The 24571-nt window shown below is 40.7% G+C and overlaps 1 protein-coding gene across 5 annotated transcripts in view; it reads right to left on the minus strand.

The window, feature by feature from the left end:
• Window positions 1–24571, minus strand: part of LOC120529808 (arf-GAP with SH3 domain, ANK repeat and PH domain-containing protein 1-like) — a 347163-nt gene that overhangs the window by 170461 nt on the left and 152131 nt on the right. For all 5 annotated transcript variants that reach the window (XM_039753980.1, XM_039753979.1, XM_039753978.1 and 2 more), the window contains exon 4: window positions 529–601. In XM_039753980.1, coding sequence (XP_039609914.1) covers window positions 529–601 — 73 coding nt within the window. The remainder of the gene's footprint in view (window positions 1–528; window positions 602–24571) is intronic.

Consider the following 24571-nt stretch of genomic DNA (forward strand, 5'->3'; position numbering starts at 1 on the left):
CTTCAGAAAGGAAAAAAATGACTTGACATGGCAGAATTAAAGCACTACCAAGCCATGAAGTTTAATTATTGGCAAGGATTGTTTTCTAATTAAGCAACTGGGTTGAATCAAAAACCTGCAGCCACTGCGGCCCTCCAGGACTGACTTTTCCCACCCCTGTCTTAGGCCTTCCTCTCTTCCCCTTGCCTTGCAGCTCCATCCTTAGCATCCTTCTCCCAGTATACCCAGCATCTCTCCTCTACACTTGTGTTTTATATTTTTTAATTAATTTAGAACGCTTTGCAGAGATCTACTTTTCACTTTGACTTTGAAGTCTTTTGCTGTTGGCGAACTTCAAAAAAAGCATAAGGAACCTACTGTCATTCAAAATTGTATAATAATAAAATGTGAAAACTTACAGGGCATTTGTGAATACTTTTTACAGGTACTGTAAACTCACCAAAAATACTGGAGCAGTGTAGTAAGAAACCCAACTTGTGAATTCATATGGCAGTGTTATAGGAAGTAATGGAAGAATACACGACTTACCTTGACCTGAATTGTATATTGCTTTGACAGACTTCTTCACTTTCTGCAGGGCAGTCCTGTCCTGATCTAATGCCTATCAAGACACAAGAGAACAATAACAACAGATTAATTCTTTCTGGCAAAATGGACCACTCTTCAATAAGAACACAGCAACAGCAAATAAATCAACGGATGCAATTCAAAGTTGCTCCAGTTCCTGCGAGAGGGCGACAAACCAATCAAATGCAAACGTCTTTAAAAGAGAAGGTCGAGTGTCAGTGAATCTGATCAGACAGCTACGAAGCTTCAGGAAATCTCACGGCCCAGTTTATCAAGCACAAAGAATATTCTCCCATTGGCTTTTACAAAGAAAAAAAAAATAGAAACTTCCACTTTGATGTTAAAAAAAGAATAAAAAACAACATGCGTTGCCGCACTTCACAAATAAGGAAATAAACAATTCTCCTCAGCTTAGCCTACAGGATAGGAGTCAGACCCTACAAGTGCACTTGGCTAACAGCGCGCCAGACGTAATTCTGCTCCTAAAACGATAAATACACACTGCTTTGTATGGTTACAAAAGGAATGCTATAATAATTCAAGGCACTGTGCCCGCTGGGCAAAATATAAAAGCCCAATTGATACATTTGCTTCTCCTTCCTGGATTTTATGTAAACTATCTACTTTGTGCAGGCAGCCTGCAATGTCTAATTCTACAGAATCCGAACAAGGAATTTTTTCTTTCTCCTTTCAAATTCAGATTCCTGAAGAAACAAAGAAGCTCGATATGACAAAAAAAAAAAAAGAAGAAAACCGTGCACATATATTATGAATGTGCCAACAAAGCGTGGAGGACACGGGTGTCTCAGCTCCCCGTCTGCTGAAGAGCCGACTGCATACAATAACCAAGAGGCAAAAAAAATCACAACTGAAAGTGAAGAAACAAAAAAAGATATGTGCCTGATTAAAATAAATAAATTAATTAATTAATAAACAGAACTGGGTCAGACGAAGCTGAAGGTGTAAACTGTGACTGCAGCACATCATGTGTATAAATAGAAAGCAAGATACTGCTGTCTTAAAGAATAAAAAAAGAAAAATCCATTAATTAAAAAAAAAAAAAGGCAGTAAATATCATTTTCATGTTTCCTCATGCATGGCATAAAACTGGAACATAGTAACGGCTGAAGCTTTAAATGTATGACTGAAAGAACAAAGGAATACAAAAACAAATAACTGAGCCACCATCACAGGAACTGTGAATCAGACAAGATGAGCTTGTTATGTTTTAGGCAATTAACTGTTAGATGAGTTGGTTGTGTTTTTGAAGGGATTTAAACTGATCGCTAGTTACCATGTCAAAAGTTACACAAACAAAAATACAAAACTAAAAATCAGGTAAGTAAAAATAAAACAAACAAACTCCATTCAACCTTTTTTCTTATCTATCATGCAGGCCTATATTTGTGCAGTTTATAATCAGTATGCCAAAGTGATTTATGCGTTAATTGGATTCCTAGACATACAGAGCCCTCCATAATGTCTGAGACAAAGACACATTTTTCCTGGATTTGCCCCTCTGCTCCACAGTTTAAAATTGCAAATCAGACATTTCTGAGAATTTGCATATATGTCAGTTTCATCATGCAGGAAAAATTATACATCTACAGTGGGTACGGAAAGTATTCAGACCCCCTTCAATTTTTCACTCTGTTATATTGCGGCCATTTGCTAAAATCATTTAAATTATTTTTTTTCCTCATTAATGTACACACAGCACCCCATATTGACAGACAAAAAAAAGAATTTTTTAAATTGTTGCAGATTTAAAAGTAAAACTGAAATCTCACATGGTCCTAAGTATTCAGACCCTTAGCTCAGTATTTAGTAGAAGCCCCTTTTGAGCTCATACAGCCAGGAGTCTTCTTGGGAAAGATGCAACAAGTTTTTCACACCTGGATTTGGGGATCCTCTGCCATTCCTCCTTGCAGATCCTCTCCAGTTCTGTCAGGTTGGATGGTAAACGTTGGTGGACAGCCATTTTTAGGTCTCTCCAGAGATGCTCAATTGGGTTTAAGTCAGGGCTCTGGCTGGGCCATTCAAGAACAGTCACAGAGTTGTTGTGAAGCTACTCCTTCGTTATTTTAGCTGTGTGCTTAGGGTCATTGTCTTGTTGGAAGGTAAACCTTCGGCCCAGTCTGAGGTCCTTAGCACTCTGGAGAAGGTTTTTGTCCAGGATATCCCTGTACTTGACCGCATTCATCTTTCCCTCGATTGCAACCAGTCGTCCTGTCCCTGCAGCTGAAAAACACCCCCACAGCATGATGCTACCACCGCCATGCTTCACTGTGGGGGCTGTATTGGACAAGTGTTGAGCAGTGCCTGGTTGTCTCCACACACTGAGGAGAGGCAAGACACATGACAGCCCGCATGGAGTTTGCTAAAAGACACCTGAAGGACTCTGGGATGGTGAGAAGTAAGATTCTCTGGTCTGATGAGACCAAGATAGAACTTTTTGGCCTTAATTCTAAGCGGTATGTGTGGAGACAACCAGGCACTGCTCATCACTTGTCCAATACAGTCCCCACAGTGAAGCATGGCGGTGGTAGCATCATGCTGTGGGGGTGTTTTTCAGCTGCAGGGACAGGACGACTGTTTGCAATCGAGGGAAAGATGAATGCGGCTAAGTACAGGGATATCCTGGACAAAAACCTTCTCCAGAGTGCTAAGGACCTCAGACTGGGCCGAAGGTTTACCTTCCAACAAGACAATGACCCTAAGCACAAAGCTAAAAGAACGAAAGAGTAGCTTCACAACAACTCTGTGACTGTTCTTGAATGGCCCAGCCAGAGCCCTGACTTAAACCCAATTGAACATCTCTGGAGAGACCTCAAAATGGCTGTCCACCAACGTTTACCATCCAACCTGACAGAACTGGAGAGGATCTGCAAGGAGGAATGGCAGAGGATCCCCAAATCCAGGTGTGAAAAACTTGTTGCATCTTTCCCAAGAAGACTCATGGCTGTATTAGCTCAAAAGGGGCTTCTACTAAATACTGAGCAAAGGGTCTGAATACTTAGGACCATGTGATATTTCAGTTTTTCTTTTTAATAAATCTGCAACAATTTCAAAAATTCTTTTTTGTCTGTCAATATGGGGTGCTGTGTGTACATTAATGAGGGAAAAAATTAATTTAAATGATTTTACCAAATGTCTGCAATATAACAAAGAGTGAAAAGTTGAAGGGGGTCTGAATACTTTCCGTACCCACTGTATGTATATATATATATATATATATATATTATATATATAGATATTATTTATATAGCACCTTTGCCATGCTCAAGGCACAGAGTCTTAGAAAGAACAGCAGGGTTTATGCAACATTGGATACAAATATTTCCTGTATAGAACACTAAAAGAGGTAAATACAAGACAAACAAAGCACTAAATAGAATAAAAAGACAATAAACTGGAATAAAATACTAAATTCAATACTACAGAGTAATCCAAAAAGAAATCCCACATTTCAAATGTTTATTCTACTAGAATGCTACAAGATAAAATAAATTTCATTACAACACAAGAAAGGATATACAAAATAGATTTTTGCACTGTGTTTTAAAAATGATGTCTTTAAGGTGGTGGCCATCATTAGTGGTACACTCTTCGAGACAATTTTTTCTGAATGCTTACAAGGCTCGTTCGGCCATTTCAAGGGGAATAGCGGCTATTTCGTGGAGAATAACGTCCTTGAGGGCTTCCAGGTGTGTATACCTTCGACATGAGATATCCCCACTAAAAAGAAAACGCAGGAGCGAGATCATGCAAACGTGAAGGCCACCCGACATTGCTGCGCAGGGAGATCAGCTTCCCCAGAAACATCTCCCACAAAACTTGCATGAATCTAGACGGCGTATGAGCTGTTGCTCCATCCTGTTTTTCCAGGCATGCACCACATCTATTTCTTCCAGTTAGGGCTGTAAAAAGTATTTCAACGTAACTTCCTGAAGTGACAGTGACCGTTGTTCCCCCCCTCCTCAAAAATGTAAGGGCCTAAAATGCCAAATACTGTAACACACTCACTGTGCAAAGGTCACTGATGAAGTTCACGAGGGTTGGTTTCAACCCAACAGTGAAAGTTTAGCTTATTTACACAACCATTCAAATGGAAATGTGCCTCGTCGCTAACATCACATGACGATGGCATCTCGATGAACAGTTTGCAGACTCTCTCTATGGCTCTCCCAGTCTCTCTCAGTGTGTTCCTGCACTTCCATCATTTTCTGTGGATGGAAATAAAGGTTCTCATGCAAAGTCCTTCTCAAAGATATGTTGGAAATGCTTAAGGCAGAGGCAGGGTTGCGTGCTGAAAGTCTGGAAGACTGCAGAATTGATGCCCTTACAACTTGGATGTTTTCAGGCATTTGTACAGTCCAAGAACACCCTGGAGAGTTTCTGTGCAATGTTGTACCCGTCTGTCTAAATTTAGCAACCCGCTGAAGAACTGTTTTCCGATTTGGGACGTCACCGTTAGGAGGAATGAGGAAGTGCGCTTGGAAGGCACGTTGTGTAGTGATGATGGATTAATTGTTTTTGAAAGAGAAAGCATGGTGTGTATTGGACCAAGGCATGTTGCCAACTGAAAACTACAAGGGATTGTCTATCAAATGACCCCCAGCCCAACCCAGTTGGCTACCTCTACCTCGCACAATGTGACCTTGAGAAATGTGGTACTTCATTTTGGCTCCCCCTATAGAAGAGAAGCCTGAACAAATAACATCATTTGTGATATAACACACACACACAAATTATCCTGAGCATCTGGACAGAGAGATAAACTGAAAGAAGGGGCCAAATATCAGGTGAAATTAAAAGCCTTTCCGAACAGATGAGTTTTAAGTTTTGTTTTTTTTTAAAGAATAAATTTAGTCAGCTGATCTCTGAGGTCAATCTTGGCCCTCTATAACTGAAGTCCATAAACAATAACACTTTTTATACATGGTCTACATGTACAGTATGCAATTACAGACTCCAAGGGGTGGAAAGCAAGCCTAGGTATCTTGGCTGCACTAATGAAATAATGAAACACACCTGAAAAAAATCACAAAAACCTGTGATGTCAATTGCCCTATAATGGGGGGACCATGTCACTGGAGCCACATACTGTACAGTCCTAGCAACATTTAATACAAGGAAAAAACAGTATAATATTGTGATTTGAAGTTGCCAACATAACAAAAAGGGTGTGTGAGGCCTCCAAAAGAACATACGGCAGGACAGGACCTTTCATTGCCCAGATGATGTTCACTCCAAAATCAGGCAGCCTCCAACTACCAGCTGCTGGCTTTGCCTTACAGGAAAGTAGAAATGATGAATGGTGCGGCACTGCATGACTGAACTGCTGTGATGCGCTTGGTGACATTGGTCGCATGAGGCTTCACTGTGGTGTGACAGCAGGTGTGTGACAAACAGGTTAAATAATTGTGATAAAGAGCAAGGATAAAGCAAGATAGATGTTAGCCCCCTAAGCACTGCTCGTAATGCAGCAACTGTCAATGTTGGGGAGATGCCTTCAAAAACTCAAAATATACAGAACGTTCACCCACCGATCCATTTTCAAACATGCTTACCCAGAGTATAATTGAGGGGAAGCTGCAGCCTATCCTAACAAGCATTCTGGACCGGGCACCCTTCCCAAGTATAAGTCGAAAACGCCTTACCAGGTAGAGATGCTGACATACTGTAGCTTATAGAGACAAAGTCCCACAACAAATCTTTATCAATGTATAATTTATTATTATAAACAGAAAAAAAAAACTAAAAAATCCCAAGAGAGAAATGAAGATTATGCCTTCAAGGCAATCCAGAGGAAGACAACCCAAACTCCACAATGCAAAGCAGTGAAAGAAATCACAAAAAAACCAAGAACACGGTAGTCCTCACTATGACTCCACGTAACTTTCAATGATCCACTACTGAGCCCCCTCTTCTGACTGACCTGAGTAGCCAGAGGGAGGACCCACCTGCAGTGACGCCAGGGCGACTCTGTCTCTTGGGGCTCCACTCTCAGAAATGGACGCCACTTTAAAGAAACAATACAACGTAAACACATAATAAACAAAGAACAACATGGAAAATAATAGATAAAACAACAACAAAACAGAAAATAAATATAAACCAGGGGGAAACCATGACACCAGGGACACGGTGCCAACCCAGGGCAAGGGAAAACCAATCAAATCAATGCTGAAAATGCACCAAGTGAAGCTTCATTGTAATTACAAGCAGAGGTGGCCAGTGTTGGCCTAAGACAGCAACAATGGCTGCAGGTTTTTGGTCAGGCCAGTCAGTCTTGTTGTTAGGTGTACTCCTCATCTGGTCAGACAGATCTTTTTAGTTCTCTTTTTCCAGTCCAAGAAATTAATAATATTGAAACTTTTGGTTCTCTCCAATACTCAGGCTGATTTTTTTTTTTACAGTTTAAGTGAAAAAGGACTGTCTTCTCTTTTTTTAGCCTTTTAATCTTCATTTAATTTTAACTCGCATTCCTTCAGAAATTTAAAGTAAGTTTCTTTTTTATAACAAAAATTAAATTACTCTTTGTAGCAGACAGCCGGAATGGACCCTGTTCCCTTGTCTGGTCAAAGGAGACCAGTATAATGGATAGTCGGAGAGCAGGACGTGCCCAGTCTCAACCAGGAGGTGGACATGCCATGCCAACATAGAAGATGCAGCTAAAATTTTAATCGCCCAATTTCTAACCTTCCATTTATGACTAAGATCTTAGAAAAGGTTGTTGCTGCTCAGCTCAATGATTATTTAAATTTGTATAACCTGCGTTGAGCCTTTTCAATCTGGAGTCCGAGCCCTACATTGCACTGAAACTGCTTTACTTAAGGTAGCCAACGGCTTACTTATAACCACAAATTCTGGGATGGCCGCTATTCTAGTTCTCCCTGACATTTGATACAGTTAACCATAACATTTTCAGCTATTGGTATTTCTGGTGCTGCTCTTTCTTGGTTCACATCATATCTCAGTGATCGCCAGTACTACGTCTTTATTAGGGAATACAAATCTGCCATTACTTCACTCACACAATGTATCCCTCAAGGGTCAGTTCTCGGTCCAATCCTCTTTAACATCTCTATGCTCCCATTAGGTGACATTATTCATCGGTATGGTCTGAGCTTCCACTGCTATGCCGATGACACATAACTTTATGTAAGTGTTGATGCAACTGCAACATCTTCACCTGACTGCATTTGGGAAATCAATCAATGGATGACAAGTAATTTTTCACATCTCAATCCTGATAAAACAGAAATCTTATTAGTTGGTACCAAATCTGTCCTCTCTACCCTTCGTGGGCTAAACGTTGACATTGATGGGATCCTGGTTGAACCCTCAGCATCAGTCCGTAATTTAGGTGTCACCTTTGATCAGCTTCTTACTTTTCAACCACACATTAGCTCAATTGTACAGACAGCCTTTTGTCATCTTTGCGACATTGCTCATCTGCATTCTTTCCTCAGTGTGAACGACACTGAAACACTCATTCATGCTTTCATCACTACCTGTCTGGACTATTGCAATGCTTTGTTCTATGGCCTCCCAACTAAATATATCAATAGATTACAGTATGGTCAGAATTCTGCTGCTTGCTTAGTTATACACACTAAAAGATCTGCTCACATCACTCCTGTCCTGGTCTGATTTGCATTGGTTACCAGTTTCTTCAAGAATCAAATATAAAATTATTCTTCTCACCTTTAAAGCCCTTCATGGTTTAGCCCCTCATTATCTGTCTGAGCTGCTGCTTCCTTACACTCCTGCCCGTGCATTAAGATCTTCGGACGCTAACTTACTCACTGTACGTAAATACAGATTAGTAACTATGGGGGGCAGAGCTTTCAGTGTGATAGCCCCTCAAATTTGGAATTCTCTTCCTCTCAGACTTCACATTCATTTCAAACCTCTGTTAAAAACACATCTTTTCAATGAGTATTCTTTTTCTTGTATGTAATTTCTACTGCGCTGATAATGTGTTTATTGAATTGTGAAGTGTCCTTGAGTGTATGAAAGGCGCTACATAAATAAAACTCATTACTGTTATTATTATAAGATCCTTGCCAAGCCGGGAGGTCAGAGAGGATGGCAGCCTACCAAGACTGTATGCACCTCCAAATGCTTTCCTGGGCCAGCATTCCCAGATCCACACCTGCTGGGAGTTCTGGGAATTGCAGTTGTATAGAGCAGCCCTGCCAGTTTCCATGGGTGCCACCAGCGATCGATGCAGGGAATGGTTGTTCCTACTTTGTGGGGTTTCCACCTGACTCAGATGTATTTCCTCCGTGACATCGGTAGTACTCCGGGGTCCTGCATACAAGGTGCCGCCACACATTCATTCAGGGAGTTGGAGGAGTGTGGCTGGAGATTACTTGTGAAGAAGAACATGAAAAGGGTATTATTGTGTAATAAAATACACTTTATCTGAATACTCGACCATGATTGTGCACTTGTGGTTGGGGCCCTACTGGTCACAACATGAATTGCAAGTAAAAAGATAGACAGCAAGCAGCTCAGATATACTGCATTGGTGTAATTTTCACCTGTATGTGTGCTCATCAATCAATAGCTCTTTTTAATAAAATATCTGTCAAAACGAGGAGAAAAATGAAGGACTGAGTGGTTCCAGTTTTCCCTAGTGCACTTTGTTGATTTTCCCTGTAAACTTAAATAAACGCTGGAGGAATTTCAGACACAGCAGGGCGATGAGAGGCACAAGGCACAAACCAAACGAATTCAGTTCCAAAGAAGAAACCCGTTGGCCTGTCCTCTAGGATCAGGAATGTTTACTCTTCAGTTATCCTGTTTCTGAGGTACAACAAAATCTCACACATATGTGGTATTTGATCCAAAAAAAAAAAAAAAAGTCCTTTACTATAAATTTGGAGTAAAATTGATAACAACAGGCCCTCTGGGAGTATAGGTAGATGACAGATCCAGCAATGACAAAATGGGCCAACCTTATAAAAAGATATAAACCTTTGCTTTCTTATCTTAAGCCATTAAACAACCATAACCTGGTAATGTACAACCACTTCTAAATAGGAATACAGTAATCCCTCCTCGATCGCGGGGGTTGCGTTCCAGACCCCCCCCGCGATAGGTAATCCGCGAAGTAGAAACCATATGTTTGTGTGGTTATTTTTATATAGTTTAAGCCCTTATAAACTCTCCCACCCTGTTAACATTATTAGAGCCCTCTAGACATGAAATAACACCCTTTAGTCAAAAGTTTAAACTGTGCTCCATGACAAGACAGAGATGACAGTTCTTTCTCACAATTAAAAGAAAGCAAACATATCTTATCTTCAAAGGAGCGCCGTCATAAAGGAGCACGTCAGGAGCAGAGAATGTCAGAGAGAGCGCGCAAAGAAAAGCAAACAATCAAAAAATCAATACATGCTTTTAAGTATACAGAAGCACCGCGATAAAGCGGCATTTTGTAGAGGAGCGTCCGTGTCCTCTGTGCAAACAGCCCCTCTGCTCACACCCCCTCCGTCAGGCAAAGAGAGCGAGAAAGATAGAGAGAAGCAAACAGCACAGCGCGGGAAGCATATCTTATAGCATTGAGGAGTTTTAGTTAATATGCAATACATGCTCTGATTGGGTAGCTTCTAAGCCATCTGCCAATAGCGTCCCTTGTATGAAATCAACTGGACAGTCAAACTGAGGAAGCATGTAACCTAAATTAAAAGACCCATTGTCCGCAGAAAGAGGCGAACCAGCGAAAAATCTGTGATATATGTTTAGATGTGCTTACAATTAAAATCCGCGATAGAGTGAAACCGCGAAAGTCAAAGCGCGATATAGCGAGGGATTACTGTATATGTAGCCAAACAAAACAACAACAGTAATAACAATAAATGTATAATTAGGTAGCCACGTACTACAAATGCTAGACATTTCTTGCTACTGGCTGATTGGAGTGAAACCTGACGTGGCCTTCTGCTGTTGTAACGCACCCTCCTCAAAGATCGACGTGTTGTGCATTCGGAGACGTTTAATTCCTGCTCACCTCATTTGTACTTATATATTTTTGTAGATTTTCCTCTTTAATTTGTCTGATAGCCCTTGGGATGCCCAATGCAAGTGAGTCACACAGCAGGAAGGGAGCGCGGGCAAACAGCTCACCCAATGGTGCCCTATTCTGACACTTTATGTAAGTTATCAGAAGAAGGACAAAAAAATGAAATAAATAAATGGAAGGGGTAAGTAATTATGTAAGCACATATAAGACTGACTGCGAGTTATGATTTGTCCGCACGCAAATAGCTACTTTTGCTTCTGTGCATCTTCTGACAAGAATTAAAATTGTCAAGGTAACTGCCACCTTTGGTATTCATGTTAATAATAATCCTTTGCATTTATATAGCACTTTTCTCACTACTCAAAGCGCTCAGCAATTGCAGGTTAAGGGCCTTGCTCAAGGGACCAACAGAGCAGAGTCCCTTTTGCCATTTACAGGCCATGGATGTGCAAAATCCACGAATGCTCAGTACTCATATAAAAGAAGATGATCAATCGATCGATAGTTAGGACAGATAAACTGACTGACTATTTGTCCCCAGGGGGAAATTTTGCTTTTTACAGAAGCTCTTTCAATGAATAAATACATAAATAGATATAAAAATGAATAAACAAACACAGACTATACAAACAAAGTAAATTTAAAAACAAAGAAAAGTTCTGATTTGACTGTCCCAGACAGACTTGTGACTGTTGGTATAAAGAAGCCCCAGTCGTGTTTCGTGACTCACTTCTACCGAATAATTTATTGGCTGAAAGTCCTCAGTGTTGGTGTATCAGAGAGAGAGAATGTGCAGCATTGTTCACAAAGGCACTCAGTTTTGCTTCCATTCTCTCCTTTGCCATGACCTCCAGGGGGTCCACAGTCCATCCCATAACCAAGTTAGGAAGTCATGAAGTGAACACAAGGGCTGACACAGCAGGACTGAGGTTTGCTTAGGCTTGGGTGTGCCGTGCCTCTGCACCATCGGCCTGCCCGCGTTGTTTCTTGTACGTATTTAGTGATTACAGTAGTGGGCTGGCACCCTGCCTGGGGTATGTTTCCTGCCTTGCGCCCTGTGGTGGCTGGGATTGGCTCCAGCAGACCCCCGTGACCCTGTAGTTAGGATATAGAGGGTTGGATAATGGATGGATGGATTTAGCAAGCAGTGCTGCACACAAAAATTTCAATTGTTCATTTTTGAGAATATTCTCAAAATGCAGTGGGTCAAAACTGCAGATGCCAGACCTTTGGATAAGGTGAACAAACTGTATAATAAAATCAGTAACCACAAAAAAAAATAAAGCTCTGAGATTGACACTGTCAATTAATTAATTAATTAATTAATTAATTAATTAATTAATACGGGCAAGACGATAAACTGTTCCATAATCCCAAAGGAAGAAGGCCCACAAACCCTCAGAGACAAACAGATTGATGCATTCATCCTGACCCAGCATCTTCTTCTAAACACTGTATGTCTGCATTTCATTCATACTTAAGGACTCCACCATTGACATTTCAGAATGTGCACTATCCTGTATTGTTCAAATTATAACTGAAAAGGCAGCTGAAACGAGCTCTTTAAAACATCTGCTTGTTGTAGAGTGTTGTACCATGTTAGTCATTATGGACTACAGCTTGCCTGAAGAAGGGGCCTAAGCTGCCTCGAAAGCTTGCATATTGTAATCGGTTCAGTTAAGCCAATAAAAAGGTATCATATTTTGCTTGATTTCTCAAACATCTGCTTTATTAACTTTAATGAAGCCCGGGCATACATTACTTGCTCTGCTGTACAAGGATTTCCACACATTTCACTGTGGGTATTTTTGAAGGAGAGCAAGCCCCTTCCTGTTTCCAGCTCCAAAAGCCATATTCTCTCAGAGGCAAACATTTTTGCTCCATTACGTAAACCAGGGATTCAGGAAAAAACATGTCTTCTGCTAATATTTGATGCCAGAACCCAAGAGTAAATCCTAATATGAATTATATCTGACAGAGTGCTCAAGTCAGAACATGACTCCATTTTTTTTTTCCTTTTCGAAATCTGTTAATCCTTTCTTTTACTTCAAAAAATTTCCGTGCAACTCCAATTTTTTTAATTCTTTTTTTTTTTGGGTTACACCCACCTGCCGAGTTTAACAACATAATAACTCTTATGAAATACGTAAGGATTAAATTAAACTTCCATTCATTTTCCTATGGCACAATAATAGGCATTTCTTGTATCACTACATTATGAGGAGATAAGCAACAACAAAAGGTAAAGTTATGTATGAACAAAAAATTAATATGTGAAAATAACAGAATCTGAATCCAACGATGAATCCCTCCATCATTATATGTGGGCAGATAGCGGAGCCTTGTGTGTGCTGTGGCTGTGTGGTAGTGGGGAGCCAAAGTCAAGGCCTGGTGATCGCACTCCAGCAGGAGGACTGGCTTCAGTTGTCACACTCTACCGCTTAACCCTGTGTTTTGTGACACTGGCAGTGAGTTATGTTTCAGGGTCAAAAACTTGCAATAATAGAGGAGATCAGGAAGAGGGTAAATGCTTTTATATGGTTTCTGTGTATTCGTGGCACATACTGTTAAATCAGCAAAACAAAAAATTAAAAAAGGAAAATTCTGGCAAATGAATTTTTTAAATGTTGAATGATTTGAACCACAGTTTGACTGAGCTTATTGTCTCACGGGCATCTCAAGGTTTTGCATCTTGATGCTCTCAATCTCCTGGATCCTGAACTATCTGACTAACAGGCGGCAGTTTGTGAGGCTCAAGGGACTGTGTGTCAGAAATGGTGGTGTGTAATGCTAGAGCACTTCATGGAACCGTCCCATCTCCCTTCCCGTTTACCGTTTACACAACAGACTTCCAGTATAATACCAGCTCTTGCCACCTACAATGACTCAAGAATCAAAGGATGCATTACACTGTGTGCACAATTATTAGGCAAGTGAGTATTTTGACCATATCATCATTTTTAATGCGTATATTCCAACTCCAAGCTGTATTAACTTGAATGCTTATTGGATTTAAGCACGTCAGGTGATGTGTATTTGTGTAATGAGGGAGGGTGTGGCCTAAGGAGATCAACACCCTATATCAAGGTGTGCAGAATTATTAGGCAGCTAGTTTTCCTCAGGCAAAATGGGCCAAAAAGAGATTTAACTGACTCTGAAAAGTCAAAAATTGTAAAAAGTCTTTCAGAGGGATGCAGCGCTTTTGGAATTGCTAAGATATTGGTGTGTGATCACAGAACCATCAAACATTTTGTTGCAAATAGTCCACAGGGTCGCAAGAAACGTGTTGAGAACAAAAGACGCAAATTAGCTGCCAAAGATTTGAGAAGAATCAAACGTGAAGCTACCAGGAACCCATTATCCTCCAGTACTTTCATATTCCAGAGCTGCAACCTACCTGGAGTGCCCAGAAGTACAAGGTGTTCAGTGCTCAAAGACATGGCCAAGGTAAGGAGGGCTGAAACCCAACCACCACTGAACAAGAAACATAAGTTGAAACGTCAAAACTGGGCCAAGAAATATCTGAAGACAGATTTTTTTCAAAGGTTTTATGGACCGATGAGATGAGAGTGACTCTTGATGGACCAGATGGATGGACCTGTGGATCAGTAATGGGCACAGAGCTCCACTCCAACGTGGAGGTGGGGTACTGGTATGAGCTGGTATTTTTAAAGATGAGCTAGTTGGACCTTTTGCATTGAAGATGAACTCAAAATCAACTCCCAAACCTACTGCCAGTTTTTCAAGACACTTTCTTCAAACAGTGATACAGGAAAAAGACCAGGATTATTATGCAGGCCAATGCTCCATCACTTGCATCGAAGTTCTCCACTGCGTGGCCAGCCAGTAAAGGCCTTAAAGATGAAGGAATAATGACATGGCCCCCTTCCTCATCTGACCTAAACCCTATCGAGAACTTGTGGGCACTTCTTAAACGCTAGATTTACGGGGGAGAAAAACAATACACCTCTCTGAAGAGTGTCTGGGAGGCTGTAGTCACTGCTCCACAAAAAGCTGATCGTCAACAGATCAAGAAACTGACAGACTCCATGAATGGAAAGGCTTATGACTGTTATTGGAAAGAAGGGTGGCTATATTGGTCATTGATTGATTGATTGATTTTTTTTGAAATGTCAGAGATGTTTACTTGTAAATTTTGAGGTGTTTGTTTATTATTCTCACTATAACAGATGAAAATAAACAAGTGAGATGGGAAAATTTTCATTTTTCCTTTAGTTGCATAATAAATCTGCACACTAATAGTTGCCTAATAATTGTGCGCACATATGTATTCCCCTGATGATGTTCACACTCACATTTCTGTTGTGAAACATTCAGGTTTCAGGTTTATTAAAATTTTGGATTGACTGATAGCACTGTGTTTGTTCCATATTAAAATTAATCCTCAAAAATACAACTTGCCTAATAATTGTGTACACAGTGTAATAATGGAGATGAGTCAAGAGTACAGGAAGGTCGTGGAGGATGCTATTTTTTTGGTGCTGGAACAATCACCTCCAACTCAACATCAGAAGAGCTGGTGGTAGACTTCTGATGTGTGAAATGGAATATATGGAAATGGTGCAGAGCTACGAAGACCTGGGGGTTCACATAAACAACAAACTGGGCTGGTCTGACAACCAGACAAGAAGGGCCAGAACAGACTGGACTTCCAGTGAAGATTCAGGTCTTTTGATGTCTGCAGCCAGCTGCTGGAAATGTTCTACCAGCAGTGTGGTGTTCTATGTTGCAGTCTTCTGAGGAAGCAACTTGAGCTCAAAAGAAACACAGCGTCAGAACGAACTTATCAGGAGAGCCTGGACACGGTGGAAGAGAGCATGGTGGTAAAATTGGAAGCTACAGTGGTACCTCGGTATACGTCTGCTTTGGAATAAGTCCAACTTGGTATATGTCCTGTTTGGACACAAACAGCATACAACCTTTGTTTGGAATACGACACGCGTGCTAACCTTGTTTACCTCTCTCGAGACAAAGCCACGACTGCCCATGAGCGTTAGTGCGCCAGTTACTAGCATTCAGTGAACAACCCGCGCTATAACTCTCTGTGAACTTTCACATGTGTGATATAGCGGGTCCACAGCTCCTGTCAAAGTCCAGCTTTAAAATAAATAATTACCGTGCTCGCAACTTGGTGAGGGGGCGTGGGGGTTATGTGGCTGAAGGTGGTCAGGGCGATTAGGGATGTGGGCGTTTCTCACCAAAGTGCACTTGTGAGGGACCGTCCGCATTCATGATTGTTCCTGGGGATGCTTATCTTGATAAAGAGAAGCGCGAGTCAGCTTGAAGGGGAGTAAAAAGAAAGAACGGACGCAAGAGAGAGAGAGAGAGCGCGCATAGATGAAGTGGCTGTAGCAGGGCGACTAGGGCGACTCCCCAGTTGGGAAGCAGGCACCGGGCTTCTTGATCTTTTTTTTTAAAGAATGCTTCCTGCTTTTAACCGTTGTTTTAAGAAGACTTTTTCTATTGTTTTAACCTCCACGTTTCACTTCTGATTTTATGGATTACTAATTGGAACTTTGGAGACTGCACTTTAATTTGAACACCTTGTTTTGTTAATTGTTTTAATAAAAGCACTTTGCACTTTTTCACCATCTCCTTGCTTTGTTGTTACCAATGAGGTTAGCAGCGAGGCACATTACCGTCGGTGTAGGATTCAAAGGCTCCCCGGCAGCAGATGGGAGTATACATACAGCAAACATGCATCGTCACAACGTGATTTTGTGTTTTTTTCATGTAAATTTGAATTGATTATTAAAAAGTATGAAGGTGGCATGCAGTATCCGGGACATGGCTGTTGCATACCGTTTGCCGAGAACGACGGTATCTACGATTGTAAAAAACAAAGATGTCATTAAAAAGTAAAGTGAGGTAAAATTTTCATTTATTTCTTTTAATTGCTTTTGTATTTATGTATTTTAGTATTAAGCAGTGTTTAAATTATTTTATATAACCCCATCAATGTATAATATGCCAATAGCAATAGGATTTTTTTTTTTTCATGGGAACGGATTAATCATTTTCCCATTATTTCTTATGGGAAAAATTTGGTATACGTCCTGTTTGGTATAAGTCAAAGGGTCTGGAACGGATTAAGGACGTATACCAAGGTTCCACTGTACCTTGAAAATTCCCCTCCATCCCCTCCAGGAGGCTCTCTCTTGGAGCACTTTTAGCCCACAGGTGTGCTCATTCCAGCACAGTGTGCTAAGAGGCGCATCTGGGGGTCTTTTCTGCCTGCTTCCACCCAACACACTCGAAGTTCATCTCGAAATGTCTGCACAGTTCACATTTATTTATTGATTAATTGGCTGGCTGCATTATTTGTCCTGTTGGTCTATATCCTTGTTTTTATGCTTCTGCTGCTATATTCATCTAAATATCCCCATGGGATTAATACATTTATCTAATCTAATAATTTATGAATCACAATCATCTTGTAAGCATGCGTATGAGAATACGCCTCCACCCACACCCATAAATATGCAAGCACAATGCTACAGACCTTCATTAGCTGGCAGCACCTGATGCATCCAGACACCACCACTGGCATTTGAGGAGTTCCTATGGCATGTTCCACAACTGAACACACCAAGAGCATGCATCGAACTGTTGGGCCTTTCCTCTATGCTCTGGGGGGGATCAGGGAAAGGCGTCAAGTGCCAGCATCTGAGCAGCTAGTTACCATCACCTGGCACAATGCTGTTACAATGGACGGTACAGACAATATGAAACACCGAGACACACGATGAGACACGCCATGCTTCCACATGTGCATGGGGAGAGCTGTGCAGCCAACCCAACCAAAACAATCACAAAAGTTGAATAAACGATTGACTTACCCTGGTACAAGCCACAGCTCTAATACAGTGTTCATTAGATGTTCTTCAAGAAGTTGCAAGGTCAAGACAAATTTGGCTCTTAAGCTAACAAGACTATTGCATGGCAAGAACAAATTCATCATCTGTTCCTTTCCTAATTCAAAATTTGAGCTGCTCTTCTAAAAACAAGCTTGCTCACCGTTCACCCTCAGACAAGGAGTGCCCCGTTTTAAGTAAAAGGACAGAATGAAAGGGGGCCTGAACTCATTAATGCAGTTTCTCTTTTAATTTCTGCCAAAGACTCTCCTCTCTTTTCTTCCACTCCAAACATACAGTATACATCTGCCGCGACTTTAAGAAATTCAGATTCCTTTATCTCAGGTTAGTACTCCACTGTCTTTAATGCACAAGTCAATATTCCAGTCTTCTCAAACCTTTTTATGTTTTCCTGGCTACTCTCTGCTTCCAGGAAACATTCTGGGAATTAAACTACATGTACACTTCTTCAAGTATCATAATACCTTGCATAAAGGAGCACTACAACTAAATTACTGCAAAGCTTAGAAAAGCACATACTGAAAAAATGAATTTTGAGATCAGACAATTTATCGATCACTGTTCGAGTCATTTGTTGTGAAAATAGGACCGATGTAGATAGCCCGACTGATCAGGAATTCACTATACGCCATTATTTTAAATACTGTCAAATACATTGTGTAGTGTGATTAGATTAGATAGAACTAATCTAAACATAGGGATAAATTTATCTCTGGGATAAATTTGGCTTTTAACAGAAGTTTTTTAAATAAATAAATATATAAATAGATACATACACACAGACTTAGCACTAGTCCCTCACATCTTCCAGAGGCAGAGTCTGAATCTCAGTCTAATCACCATTTGCGTGGAGTTTACATTCAATGTCTGGTGTTCACACGTTTTTTGTGGGTTATTTTGATTAGCATATCAAAACTGATGTGTTATATATATATATATATATATGTCCTAAATACAGTATGTCTAGAACTGAAACCATTAACTCTTTGGGGGCTGGCTAGAGAGCGAAGCAAATGTGCAAAGCAAAATACTCTGTAGGCAACGTTTTGCGTGTTATGGCTGAATCGGACTCTTGACTTATCGCACTCCGATTTTCATGCAAGTGATCGGGAGATTGAAAAAGAAAGTGACATACCAGAATAATGCTGATTGGTCTCCAGCTGATCATAGTGCTGAATGCATTCGTGTAGCAGCCAGCAGCTGCGTGAAGACACTAGTATATATCGTTATAAGTTGACACCCGCCGTGAAAGAGTTAATATTGTTGTTGAGATATTGTCAGGTGACAATGGACTAGAAGAAAGGAAACAAAAACCCCTAGGTCAGCAGCATCACTGGAAAAAATAAACTTCTAGGTGTCTGAAGTCTGTTACAATAAGTCAAAAGACAAAGTCACAACACCGGAGACCAGGGTCACAACAAACTGTTCTGAAGTGGGTATGCTAGACTTGTTTTTGGACGCATGGCAATGCACTTCTCTGACTGGGGTGGAAGGGGTGTCCACTTGAAGACAGAGCACTGTATCAGAAGACAGCCACAGTCACTAAATAATGAGAGAAGCTCTATATGGGCCCCAATGCAGTGCATTCTGCTAGAGACTTGGGTCAAGCAGCCACCATCTTCATCCTGGACAAACAGTTATTAGCCTTTACCGCACACATACTGATGACAGAACACAGAAATGAACTCGTTTACAGATGAGCGCCAAGGCCTTAGTGCATTACACAAGTAACAAAAGGGAGAAACAAACAAAGCAGACGCATCTGCCATCTCATTTCTAGAAGTCTTGTGTTGCTCCGTCTCTTTAGAAAGCACACCGTACTCCTCCAGATACTGCCTCCCATTGCAGCTGACCCAAGACCTTTTTGTTATAATAAACTTTACATTTTATTAGTGTTTTTAACTATTTCTGCACAATGCTTGGAGGAATAAAGCACTGAATTAACACAAACCACATTTACAGAGGCAATGAAACAAAACATAATTTCTAACATGAATACAATCAGAATGAACAGAATACTGCATCATTTGAAAAGAAAAAAAATAACAATAATAATAATTCTTTGCATTTATATAGCGCTTTTCTCACTACTCAAAGCGCTCAGCAATTGCAGGTTAAGGGCCTTGCTCAAGGGCCCAACAGACCAGAATTCGGTAACCTTCCGATTGCCAGTGCAGATCCCTAGCCTCAGAGCCACCACTCTGCCAAAAAAGGAAACTCTTCTGTCCTGCAGTCTGCATGTTGTTAATTTTTACTGACCAGCTCACATGCCAGCGGAGGCAGTGGGGGTTCTAAAGTGGCAGCTTTGAACACAGTAGAGTCGGCCATATCCTTAATATGAGCTTTCTGCTCTGCACGCAACTGCAATTTGCTCAGTACACAAAGTTCAAAGCTTACATTAACTGTGAGAGCAATAATGGAGGACTGCAAGGATTCATCTCCCAGTGCCCAGACTGTTTAAATCCAATTAGATTTATGCAATAATGGGAGTCAAACCACTGAACACAGAGATCCTTTAAAAAGTAAGATATGTCAGCAAAAGCAGCATCGCTCTTGGTATTCCTATAATAAACTCCATGCACTAATAAGATGAAGGGACTCTGTAAAAGACATGTGGAAGCTACCATAATGAACAGTGATCACATGATCAGTGAGTTCCTATGTAAGTCCCTTAACCCAGCAGAGCTCCAAATCCCACAATACTGTATTGAATAAAGAATGTAGCCTGTGTCACATCAGACAGCTTTTCCATGGATTTTTAGTCTTCACTTACACAATCTTAGCAAGTCGGAGCAGTCATCGGCATATTCCTGTGAAGCCAGTCACCTTATGTGACATGCCCATTAGCTCAAATAACAAGTAGTCTGCGACTCGCAATGATTAGTTTTATGGGTAGGCTGTGTGTGCTGGAGAACTGACAACCAATGAATTCTCACCTGGAGGTACAATGCATAGAAGACAGCGATAAGGAATAAGAAAACAAGGGTGTTTTGAAGCTCACAAAAAAAAGAAAGGCTCTACTTTTTGATATCTCATGTTAGACATACTAAAACAGAGCGGGAGAAACAAATAAGGAGCAGAGATTTCTGTTGAAACTAACCATAACTATTAGTCCTTGGTAAAGTACGGGCTCCGTCAGTCAACATGCTGTTGGCTATGAGAAAAAGGGGCAAAAACAACTGGCCTGGATGTTCGGCACACGATTGCTAAATAAGACATAAGAAGCATTTTTCAGTTGTTTAAATTGACGTGGGTCAGAGACAAGATCAGCAACCTGACATGCTCCACGACTAGAAGTTGCATAACGTGACATTAACGAAACATGAAGGAGAAGAACAGAATTATTTTAATTACTCAAAAAAAAGTAAAATTTGAAGAAAAGTCGTATAGAAGGTGCCATAAAATAATGTTTCCAATTTTATCTTTGAAAGATACTCTAAACCAAACATAGCACAACAAGTATATTCAAAAGTTTTGCTTCCTGGACAAGTTTTGGTGACTCTGACAGACAGCTTCAAGCTGAACACAAATATTTCAGATTTACTGTGTCATACATTATAATTTTAATGAATTTAGTGTATTTAATCACTTAATAATGCTGACACATTGTATTACCTTAATTGAGCTAAAAAAATGTTCTGCTGCTAATTTTTAGTTGTACTCCGCATCTGATACTTCTCATTTCAGTGTCCAACAAAAGTGTGGCCAGCACTGATGGATTCCACTCACTCTGATACCACTTTTCTATTGCAGCAATGTTCTGGTGAAAACATGATCATCACGGACTGCAGTGAAGACGTCTATGTGTGAATGCAGGAAATGAATCCTTAGCAACATGTTTTATATGCTTGAAGCATATTGTCAAACCAATAGTCTGGTGCTCTGAAGTTTCTGACAGCACTCCTGGATGTCTTCCATGTGATCTTCTATTGCCCAAGCAGCAGATTTCTTGAACCACTTGGAGACGGTGGCACCGACCAGAAAGCAGGAGAAAGAGTTGGAGGTGACAGAGTTAAAGATGCTAAGATTTGCATTGGGTGTGACGAAGATAGGATTAGAAATGAAGACATTAGAGGGTCAGCTCAGGTTAGACGGTTTGGAGACAAAGTCAGAGAGGCGAGATTGAGTTGGCTTGGACATGTGCAGAGGAGAGATGAGGGGTATGATGGGTGAAGGGTTCTAAGGACAGAGCTGCCAGGGAAGAGAAGAAGAGGAAAGCCTAAGAGAAGGTTTGTGGATGTGCTGAGAGAGGACACGCAGGTTAAGGGTATAACAGAACAAGATGCAGAGAACAGAAAGATATGGAAAAAGGTGATCCACTGTGGCAACCCCTAATGGGTAGCATTCGTTTGCTCAGGGGTTGATGTGCTTGCTGCTTCCTGAGCAGCTCTTCTTGTCTCCACCCTAGCGGCCCGCTTCTTCTCTTCTTTCATCAAAATCTTTTCGCGTTAAAACTGATTAAGTCCATGGTTGTGTTGCAATTACTTACTAAGATTTCTTTCATTTTTCACTTAAGCTGGCACTTAAGTCTTCAATCTGCCTTAAGAATAATTTAAGATATAGAAAAGGTGGGGAAGTAACGGTGAAGGCGGTAGGGATGAGAACGACACCCATACGAATGTGCCACATGACGCCCTGCTGTTAGCTGCCGACAGTTGATTCTACAATAAAATAAAATAAAAATAAAATGAGGAATAACCTTAGAGGTCAATCATCTCCTAGATAGCGGATAGCAGACATCACATAGCATGTGTGTACCAAATTTCAGGTGAATCGGTCAAACGGTTTGCGAACTAAAGGTGATTTAAAATCCTGGACAGACAAACCAACTGCCACAGTAGCGTATTAAATATAAAGATAATATATAATCAATGTAGTCTTCAGCATTTTCATTAGCACTGCACCACACAATTCATATGTCTAAGTTATATATATATATAATAGTGGAACCTCGAGATACGAGTTTAATTCGTTCCAGCACTGAGCTTGTACAGCGACTTTCTCGTATCTAGAACAAACTTCCCCATTGAAAATAATGGAAATCCAGTTAATCCGTTCCGCACCCCCAAAAATATCAACATAAAAATCAATTTTCCTAACAAAAAACACTGATAAATAACATATACAAGTGGAACCTTGGTTTGCAAGTAACTTGGTTTACGAGTGTTTTGCAAGACGAGCTAAATTTTTTAATTAATTTTGACTTGATAAAACGAGCGATGTCTTGCAATACAAGTAGTATGGATACACTTTGTCTGCTGAGTGTCATGTGACCATAACTGAGCTGATGGTTGTTCTCTCTCGTGCGCATCTCTCTCTTTATCTCTCTCGCTTGCGCACGCATCTCTCTCTCTCTCTCTCTCCTCTCTTGAGGGCAATCGTCTCCTATTCTCCGTCTGCATGTCCGCGTTATTTTTGGATACGCTTATACAGCGAACTGTTACAGCGAAACAATGAAATCACAAGCGCAAAATGCGTAGATCCTCATGCTACCGGAGAACAAGGAACACTGAGTGAGCTGACGGGTTGGCAGCGTCAGCTTGGGTGAATCTCCGAGTCGAGGCGAATCGGGAAACGCGTCACGCATAACCACAGCCTGGCTCGTGGCTCGTTCACGAGCCAATGCTCGTATTTAGATCCAAATTTTTCGCTCATACTTTCCTCTTATCTTGAATTTCTCGTATACAGAGGTGATCGTATAAAAAGGTTCCACTGTATGTATGTATGTATGTATATATATATATTATTATATATATATATATTTATTTATATTTATTTTGTAAGCCACTAGGGGGCGTACTGCCACCCTAAGCCCTGGACACAGACAGGCAGGACACTGGTTCACTCAACACCCATGTTTATTTACAGTTTATGCACAATACCAACACCACAATATACAGTCCATTCCCTTTCCCCCTGCCTCCACTCCTCCTCAGGCTTTGTCTCTTTCCTCCAGACTCTGGCCTCTCAATGGAGTGAGGCGGCTCCTCTTATTCAGGTCCCAGGAGTTCTGCAGGTGGCTCATCACTATTGCCTGGAATCAACCCCCAGGTGCGCTCGAGGTCCTCTACAGGGCTCTGCAGCTCCCCCGGCGGCCCCCATGGAACCCAACAGGGCTTCACCAAACTCCAGTTCCCGACGTGCCCTGCAGGAATCCATGGTGCCACAGCTGCCCAGGAGGGCTGCCCTTTAGTGTCCCAAAATAAGTATTACCTCATCAATGCCCTTTCCCCTGGTCCTTCCGCCATACTGTGTGTATGTATATATATATATATATATATACATACACACACACACACACACACACACACAATTAATTCTCACACACATCCATAAACATCTAGATATGCTTGGAATTATCAAACTTCTCAATTATCTGCACTCTTTATTTATCTTTAGTATTCTCTGTTTTCTTCTCCAGTTCTTCAGTGGTGTCGTTCTGCGCCACCAACCATCTGATCAAAGTCTTGTTCAGCCACCAGTGATGCTGAAGTGTGTAAATGAAAGTGAATATCCCAGACTGCCACAAAATCCACTGGGTCAGATCCTCTAAGATAAAACAATGCCTTAACCAAACAAATAATAAAGAACTTAAGAACATTTATGTTGGGCAGAATACCCAGTGGGGGCTGGTCTGTCTTTTGGACCCCCTTGAACCCCTGCAGATTGAACTTTTTTTTTCTATCCTCTCTGATCAGCTAATCTTACTGCTGGACTGTGATTTAGAGACTTAAAAAAACAATTCTATATTTAAAGACTATTTCTGTTAATGTAGGTGTGCATTATTTATTTTTGAATACTATTTATTCATTATTATTCTTATCTAATTTTAATTTGTTTTTCTTTGTATGTAATTACTTCTTTGTAAAGAGCTACATTCTCTGGATATGTAAAAAGCTACACTGTCTGTATGAAAATGTGCTATACGATAAATGCTTTTAATGTTATATAATTATAAAAACAAAAGTAAAAAGGAACTATCATACTGCAAGAAAATTAGTGCTTTAGCTCATTTTTATACACAAACATCCTAAAGAAGTCAACAACATCAAAAAAAAAAAAAGTAAAA

The sequence above is a fragment of the Polypterus senegalus genome, chromosome 5 (genome assembly GCF_016835505.1).
Source record: "Polypterus senegalus isolate Bchr_013 chromosome 5, ASM1683550v1, whole genome shotgun sequence".
Classification (NCBI taxonomy): Eukaryota; Metazoa; Chordata; class Cladistia; order Polypteriformes; family Polypteridae; genus Polypterus; species Polypterus senegalus.